At 42.0% G+C, this 8,800-nt stretch overlaps 1 protein-coding gene across 1 annotated transcript; it reads left to right on the plus strand.

Annotated features, from left to right (window-relative positions):
• The first annotated feature begins 481 nt into the window (after positions 1-481).
• Positions 482-7,353, plus strand: LOC121651091 (CMRF35-like molecule 5). The gene is made up of 7 exons (XM_042002972.1): positions 482-540; positions 2,974-3,297; positions 3,418-3,573; positions 4,678-4,779; positions 6,544-6,581; positions 6,675-6,770; positions 6,844-7,353. Exons 1-7 carry the CDS (start codon positions 501-503, stop codon positions 7,024-7,026), a joined length of 939 nt encoding a protein of 312 aa, XP_041858906.1. The 5' UTR covers positions 482-500; the 3' UTR covers positions 7,027-7,353.
• The last annotated feature ends 1,447 nt before the right edge of the window (positions 7,354-8,800 follow it).

Raw genomic sequence — 8,800 nt, forward strand, 5'->3', positions numbered from 1 at the left:
AGCAGATGGTTTAAATAGGGTTAAATGTGAGAGATAAAAAATTAAATTATTCTTACGTTTAATCTGGTTACAACATTATCTGACTAACTTCTGCTATGAATAAATTAATTTCCAGCCATTGTGATGTTAAGTAAACTAAATGATATTATAGAGTTATGACAAAATACTTTTTCACTTTTGATGCCAAACATCTTTATAAGATCAAGACAATGACTCAGAGCTAATTTAGTCCAGTAAAGACAACATTAAGACTTTATCTGTACTCGTAGTTCAGTCAGACCAGAAGTCTGAAAAATGATGTAGAAGAATCTGAAATAAAACTTTAGTTACAAAAGGATGAGGTGTCTCTTTGTTTTACTGGTTGACAGGATGATGCTGACTTGAAAGCAGAAATTTAAATAGAAAATCTTCTAGATGTGTTTAGAGGAGGGGCTGTCATTAAAGGAAGTGAGAAGTTCCTGGTTTACCAGTAAAGAGAAGCTCAGTTACAAACCATCAGCATGAAAGTCAGACACACTTTGACCTTCTTCTTCCTCCTCAGTGAGTTTATTCTTTCATTTCTCTGCTCTCAGTTACTCGTCTCCATTTTCTCTGGACTAGATCAGATATAGAGGTTATTTATCGTGTACCGTGAACTCTGCTTTGTTTTTCTGCAGCATCTGGTTGGTTTCTGTGAGGTTCAGATTTGTTTAATGGACTGAAACAACTGCAGCTCAATGAAAATACTTTTAACTTCAAATATAAACCTGTAAGAGAATGAAAGGATTAACCCAGTTTATTAGAACATGATGCAAATTATCTTAGTTTCACTTACCTTTCCTTCTAAAATAATCCTTTTACACGTTCTGTACTGCTGACTGGTTTGAGGTAAAAACATTTATCATCTGTCCCAGTAAAAAGTCTGGACACACACATTCCAAGTTAATGTGTAGGTGTGTCCAAACCTTCTACTGGTACCGTTTAATTTACCATGCTGGATATTTACAACACACCAGCTCACTATTTCTGCAGTCAAATTATTAAAACATGTATATTTTTCTTGAATGTCAGACGGTATAAATAATGCTGAGGGATAAACATTAGAGACAAGAAGTCTAGTGTTTTATTTTAATACGTTGTTGACCCTTCAGATGCTCTTCCTGTCTGCCAGGAAGTGGCTTCATCATCATGACCAGGTCTAAATAGAGGTCTCTTAGCAACATAGAAGTGATAGTGATCTATTATCTTCTTATTAAAATGTCTGGATGTTGAGCATGTTTAAGAGGGTTGAGGTTTTACATGCGTGTTTGCATAAATAAAGAGAGTTTCAAGAGTTTATAATGGTCATATAAACTGGAGTTAGGCAGCGTGACAAATGACCAAATTAGCTGAGATAAGAGAGAAGGGGAGGGTACAGCTGCATCCTTTGGTGACGTTAGAGTGGATGCAGTCCAGGATGTTTGTGGTTCTGGTTGCACATTTAACTAGAATTGTCTATAACGTCCATATTTCTGCAGCAGATGTTATTTAGATACGAGACCGTCGTTAGTGAAGGTCCTCGGACACCCGAAGCTCTGACACATGTGCCGTGGTTCCTGAAGCAAACATATCAAACCACTGTGCTGTAGCTTGGTTTGGTCATGTGACCATCTGAAGCATTTGAAGCCACCTGATTAGTCCAACCGAACCAACCATTTAGCAGGAATGATGTGCATCATGGAGAGGGAATCTCTGTTTAGTGGAGGTCATGTGGTGGGGTTTTTTTTATTTTCCAGGTTTATCTCTTTTCTGCTGTTTACTTCCTGTTCATCACACCTGGTTCCTCTGGCTGATTACCTCACCTGCTGCCCATGTGGTCCTTATTCCCGTGTATCAACTCTTGGTTTTTATTTGATTCTTGTTGGATCATTTTCTGGTTTTAGCGTCTCAATATTCCTCTAGAGGATGATTAGTTGTTGTCTTTCTTGCTTTTGGTTCTTTTCTTTTTTTACTAAAGTGTCATGAATGAAACTCCAGAGTTCATCACCTGCCTTCGTTATCCTGCTCTTGAATCCGTTTATTCCTCCTCGGCCTATGACAGAGCCAGGTTTCCGTGGTGATCGTTGCACAGCGACTGGAGATGGAAGAGTTCAGTCTGATCATCCATCATGTTGCAGGGATCTAGCATTCAGGACACTGAGGTGGTCTGCTGGGAGCCCTCTTCAGCCTGAACTGGTGTCCAAACCAGCAACCCTCTGTTTTCTTTCTCTCCGCTGCCGTGGAGTCCTGCTTCCCAGTACGATGAACCATGAAGAGCTCTGGTGGTCTCACCAGCTCTGCTGCCAGATCTAGAAGTGGCTTGTACTGGGACTGCAGGTCATGGTCCAGTATGAAGGAGCTCTTCCGGACTGCCTCGTGATTCAGTCCAAACACACATCACAACAAACAGCGTTTGGTTTGTTATGAGCTCAGCTAACGTCCCAATAATGAGAAGAACTGAGATGCTAACGAATAAATGACTTCTTCCTTCATCTTTTCTTTTTCCAAATTTATTTATTTGAGAGGGACAAGTATGTTTCATGAGTCATGTCACACACACGCATGTTAGCCAAGGTTAATTCTCAATGCCTGTCCCTAGTAAGGCTTTTACAAAAACACAGACACAGTGACTTTACATGATACATGACGATGTAAAACAATAAAACATCACAAATACAACATGTGATGTTCACATCTCTATAAAACACTAAAAAATAAAACAATGTCTGATCATTATCTTAACCGCTTAGTCCATTTCAGGTCGCGGGTAAGCTGGAGCCTATCCCAGCATTTTATCAGGTGAGAAGCAGGTTCACCCTGGACAGGTCACCAGTCCATCGCAGGGCCAACACAGATGGACAAACAACCATTCACACACACACACACACACACACACAGGGAGAATTTAGAATAACCAATTCATAGAGGTTCATAGAGGATGATGATGGTACCTTCTGGTTTTCATCTTCTCCACAGCGCTGCAGGATGGAGACACTGGAGACGTCTACAGAAGACTGGAAGGAGGAAACATCACTGTTAAATGTTCATTTACTTTTTCTGGAAGCAATATGTTCTTCTGCAGGGAAAACTGTGAAGGAAAAAACCTTCTCATTGAAACTACTGATAACAGCGCTCAAAACGGCAGATACAGCATGAGATTTGTAAAAAAATATCTATCATCTAATGATGTGAATGTGAGCATCACAAAGCTGGAAAAGTCTGATTCTGGATGGTACACGTGTGGTTTGGAGAGAGTTGGACCAGACTCAGAGAAGAAGTTTAAGCTTGTTGTCATAGAAGGTGAGTTTTAAACCGAACATGATGAAAATGTTCCTCTGTGATCATTTCTTCTGTTTCTAAACTCAGTTTTACTTCATATGTTCACCTCTGGATGAGCTCACACTTCTGCTTCCATCACAGCTCCACCAGCTTCTACACCAACCTGGACTCCACAGCCTCTCTCACCATCATCAGCTTCGACCACAGAGAGTCTGAGCTCCACCTCAGCATCTTCCTCATCTTCCTCATCCTCCTCTGAAACCATCAAACCGACTGTGACACCAGCTGCACGTCCAGGTTCATGAAATGTTCGTGTGTGTGTGCAGATTCATGTCAGTTAAGTCTCATTGTGTCTCATCACCAACAGGAAAAACACATTAGTCACGTTTTCTTCTCAGATTTTTAAAAGTTTCTGTTTTTTATTATAAAAGATTTGATCTTAAAATCAACAGCAGGATATTTCGGAACATGTTCTGAATTTCTTTTGAAACTTCTTAAGATGAATTTAGGAAGTTTGGTAAGAGGGTTTTGGTGACTTCAGCCTAGAGCAGGGTTTTCAGTTCGGTCCTACGAGGACTGCAGTCCTGCAGATTTTCATTGTTCCTCTGCTCCAACACACCTGACTCTAATGAATGAGTCATTGTGCAGAACTTCATGAGCTGTTGGATCCATTTAATCAGGTGTGTTGGAGCAGGTAAACATTAAAACCTGCAGGACTGCAGCCCTGAGTAGCCCTGGTGTAGCGCATGAACGGGCCTAAAGACTGAAGCACAAACACTAATAAATAAAATAAATAAAAAGTTTCTTTAGCCGCTCTGTGGACTGAACACTGGTCAGCAGGACTCTTATAAACTAAAATAAATCGAATAACTCCAGAAGAGTTGAGCTGAGTGTGAAACATGGAAGCAGGCGTGTTAACCTGTGACCGCTGATCTGTACATGAACCTGAAACAAGACAGTCCTCTCTCTGCTTAACGTTGCTTTTCTTTCTAGAAGACAGACTGAAGCTTTTAACACACAAGGTCATGAATAATTAGATTTTCTAACAGAGTTCACAAACATGTGCTAAAGGTAAAAAGACATCTCCATATCTGCACTCAAACACAGCATTTACAGTATTTGTGCAAGCCGATCCGTGCACAAACGTGCATGTGATGATGTTCTTGCACAGGAACATGAAAATGATCCCGTCTGTGAGCTTCAAGGTGAAATTCTGTTTGCAAAAGCTTTGTAATATGTGCATAAAGCTATTTAATGTGTGCTCGAAGTGTTAGAAATGAGCTAATAGCCCGAGTTAATCTCCTATTATTTTACACATTTGTAACCAGGATGAGACAAACTTCCCTCCACACACACCAGCCTGTTCAAAGCTAAACTGTCTTCCTGTTGTCGTCCCTGCAGATGGGCTGCTTGCAGTGGGTCTGCTTCTCTTCATCATGATCCTCATTTTATCTGCAGCTTTGCTGCTTTTCTGTAAGAAGAGAAGCTCCAGTAAACCTGAAGGTGAAGTTGCATGTTCACGTTTCCATCATTACTCTGACACACCTCCAGCTCCTGGAGACCAGCGTCCACCTAAACCTGACCTCACATTAACCTTTAATCCAGGCTTTATGTTACGGTTTAATCATTTACTTCATTTGTAATTGAGTTCATTTAAATGAGGATGTGATCAACAAAAGGGAACTTGTTTTTCTTCACAGTGTTCAGAACCTCAAAGAAAAAAAGGGAAGTTGGCTAATTTTAAAGTTTACACAAAAAGAACTTGAGTTTCATTTACTTACTTCAGATTAAACCAAACTAAACTATAAACTAAACTTAGAATAAAATATAAATAAATACTATAACATAAAGATAAAACAGGATTATAAAAACAAGCTTTACTAAAATGATTAAAGTCTTAAGCTGCCTCTTATAGAAAGATATCCACACTCCCAGCCGCCCTCAGATCTTCTGGAAAGTTGTTCCACAGACGAGGTCCATAAACACTAGAAGATGCTTCTCCATATGTCCTGGTCCCAGCCCTGGGATAAACAAGGCAAGACCCTTAACGCCACTGCCTAACCACTTTGGTTAAAAAAGCGTCAGCTAAATGACTGTAAAGTAATGATAAATACTTACAGCTAAAACCTTTCGGAGCTTTAAAAACTAACAGAGGTACATTAAAATCAGTTTGAAAGCGCACAGGAAGCCAATGCAGAGATTTTAAAACTAGTTTAATATGAGCTCTCTTTGTGGTCTGCATCAGTAGACGAGCAGCTGAGTTTTGGAAAAGCTGTAATGGATTTATATTCTTTTTAAAGACCAGAAAGAAGAGCATTACAGTCGTCTGTTCTACAGGTGATAAAAGCATGGATCGGTGTCTATAGAAGCATTTCAGCTCATCTATAGAAGTTTATTCTGTCTCCTGATGATGTCTCTAAGGCAGGGATCCTCAGTCCTGGTCCTCAAGGGCCGAAGTCCTGCAGGTTTTAGAGTTTCCCTGCTCAAAATACCTGATTGAAATCAGTTTAGTCTCATGAGTCTGAGTCAGGTGTTGCAGCAGGGAAACCCCTAAAACCTGCAGGACACCGGCCCTCGAGGACCAGGACTGAGGATACCTGGTCTAAAGATAAGGTAAAAATCCAGTTTGTTCTTTATCTCCTTATGAACCTCCAACACCAGCTGTGGTAGCAAGCTTTTATACCAGCACAAGTAACAGGCAGTATGAACATATAGCAGCCGAAGCGAGACGGATAAAAAGCCACAACTTTATCCGTCAGATCCTTCATTTCCATCCAAACACCGACAGTTTGGTATTTTCCTGCCCAGCAGAATGATGGAAACAGAAAAAGATTTGCTTTTCTAAAAGGAGCTTTATGGGTATAAGGACCATCTTCATTATTATTCTTTTTTATTATTTGTTTATTGCTGAATTTGTATATGAATGCTGGGTCCGACCAGGAGGACACGTATAAGAGGCGAGAACAGAAAAATCAGGAAGCAGTCAAACCCGACAGCTGCTACACGTCAAAAATAAACAGAAAACATCTCATTTCCTCTGTAAAAAAACACAGCAGACAATCATCAGGAGCACCTGTAGCAGGACAAACCGTAAAAACCTTGAACAACGGACATACGGTCAGTTTTAAACCAGAAGAAAGGTGGGAAGTTGTTTCTAATAACTATAAAAACTACATTTAAGAGACTTTCATGTTTGCTCCGTTCATCTATGTATCTGTAAAGAAGTCGCTTTCCTGTAAACCTCTGTAAACTAAGCATGTTTTTCAGAGCCTGCAGTGGAAAGTGGGTTCTCTAAAGGTGCACAGGTGAGTCTGAGTCCGTGTAACACACCTGTGTGTGTTTCATTTCCTCTATGTGAAGGAAGCTGGCTGATATAAGACAAATTCCTCCTCCTGCAGGCCAATCAGGTCTATGAGGAGATCAGAGAGGACGTCGTTTACACCAAACCTGAGACGACTGATGTGTACAGCCTCGCCTCGGCTCCTCAGAACAAGGCAAGTCCAGCTGTGGACGAAGTTTATATTCACTCTGTAAGAATTTAAACCTTTACTTGATGTTTTGTTGCAGGTAGAAGATGACTCGGTAGATTACAGTGAAGTGCAGTTTCGCAGCCATGGTGCCTTGCTCCACAGCGCACCCTGTGGTCATGCAGACGTCATCTATTTAACACCTCGGGGTGACACCAGCTCTGCCAACACCACAGATGCTTCGTCTCCTCTCTACGCGACTGTAACCTCACATCAGCAGTGATGTGTTAGCTTTTCTCAGAATATAACGTTAAAACCTGGTTTCCTGTTGCTCCTTGGGTCATGCTAATTTTATGTTCAAACTGGTGCATGTTGAAGGAAGGAAGGAGGGAAGGAAGGAAGGAAGGAAGGAAGGAAGGAAAGAATGAATGAATCTTTATTGTCACTGCAACAGGTGCAACAAATGTTTTCCAGTACAAACCCCGTCCAAGAGTAGACAACAACAACATATAAACAAGCAGGTTCAGGCAGACTGAGGCAGCAGCTGCAGAGCAGCGCGTCATTTCCACAGAGGGAAAAGATAACATGAGGGAGAGTAACGGGAGGAGGCTAGAAAAGAAAGGCATCTCTATGTTGGGCCTAGAAGGGCCCATTGTAGAGATACAAAAAACACACCTCGGTAGATAAAAGCACATAATTCAGACATTCACAACATAAGAAAACACATGGCGGGGGGGAGAGGGTCTCCCATCACAGCTAAGTGTGGACGCTGCTGAACTCGAGCGCATAAGTAAGTGAGCCTGTGAACTTTCTCCCAGTTCCTTTCTCCAGTCTCTGCCCCAGATGATAGTGGGGCAACCTTGGGAGCTGATCCAGAAAAGGTCCACATCCCAAGAAGATGGGAGGGGGGGAGGGTGGGGGCAGATTATCAATCTGCATAACATTTCCAGGGGAACTTAATAACCAGCCATCCAAGTACAGGGAGCCACATTAAGATAACAGCATTTGTTTTGGTTCAGACTAGAGCATGTTTCGTCTGCCTTGAGTCTCTCAGTGGTCTCATGGCGACTCCAATTCAGCCGAATTCTGGGTCAGTTTCACCCAGCTGAGCCGACAACTTCTCCAAGTTAGTGTCACCCCCACGTACGAGCTCTGGAAATGCAGCCAGCTTGCCTTTCTGAGCTAGAACAGCATCCAGTTTACGATTAAGTTCCTGCAACGCCATAGTCTGATTGTTCGTAGCTCGACACACACCGGCACAGAAATCCGGCAGCTTGCCTCCGACAGTGTCCGAATTTTGCGATACACCAGGAAACCGCCCGCTCCAAACAGCAGAAACCCAGTTATCATGAATCCAGATGTATAGATGTCCTCTGCATCCTCAATGGAAAGAATGGACACATGACCTTCCACACCCCCCATGAATCCATCACGTATCACAAACGTTTCACCAGGACAAGCGGGCTCCTCTACGCCCGTTTTTCATTTCGAATAAATTTGGTCATTTGCATTGAGAGACCAGCTGATCAGATCCACGGTTCAAGATGGTTCAGATTTAGAACAGAAATGCAGAGAGAGGCTCAGATAAGACAGGACAAGTAGCAGGGCAGAGTGTGAGGAGGGAGAGAAAGAAAAAGCGTCTGCCGTCGTCGAGAGCAGGAAGTAAAAGAAAAAAAATACTTGTCCTTTCTTATCTGTTGGGTAAAATCATAGAATTTATGTCTGAGACGTCACTGGTTGGTTTGCAAACTGCCGTCTGGAGTCTTAAAAGCTGTTCCCAACAACGGGTCTGGGTCGGTGCAGGGCAGTTTGGTTCGGTGAATCCTGATTTCTGTTGCATTTCCAAAGCCAACCAGACCTTTGTAAGACTAATTAATGCTCCATTTACGTACGTAAACAGATACATCATCTTCAAATGACACTGCCCTCGTACCCTTATGTTGCTATGGTTGTTAGTCAATGCATCCACCAGAGGGCGGTGCAGAGTTCACCTCCAAGTTCCAACATCAGTTTCAGACCTTTTGGCTCAGACTGGCAAGATTGGGACCCCAATGCAA

The sequence above is a fragment of the Melanotaenia boesemani genome, chromosome 13 (assembly GCF_017639745.1).
Source record: "Melanotaenia boesemani isolate fMelBoe1 chromosome 13, fMelBoe1.pri, whole genome shotgun sequence".
NCBI lineage: Eukaryota > Metazoa > Chordata > Actinopteri > Atheriniformes > Melanotaeniidae > Melanotaenia > Melanotaenia boesemani.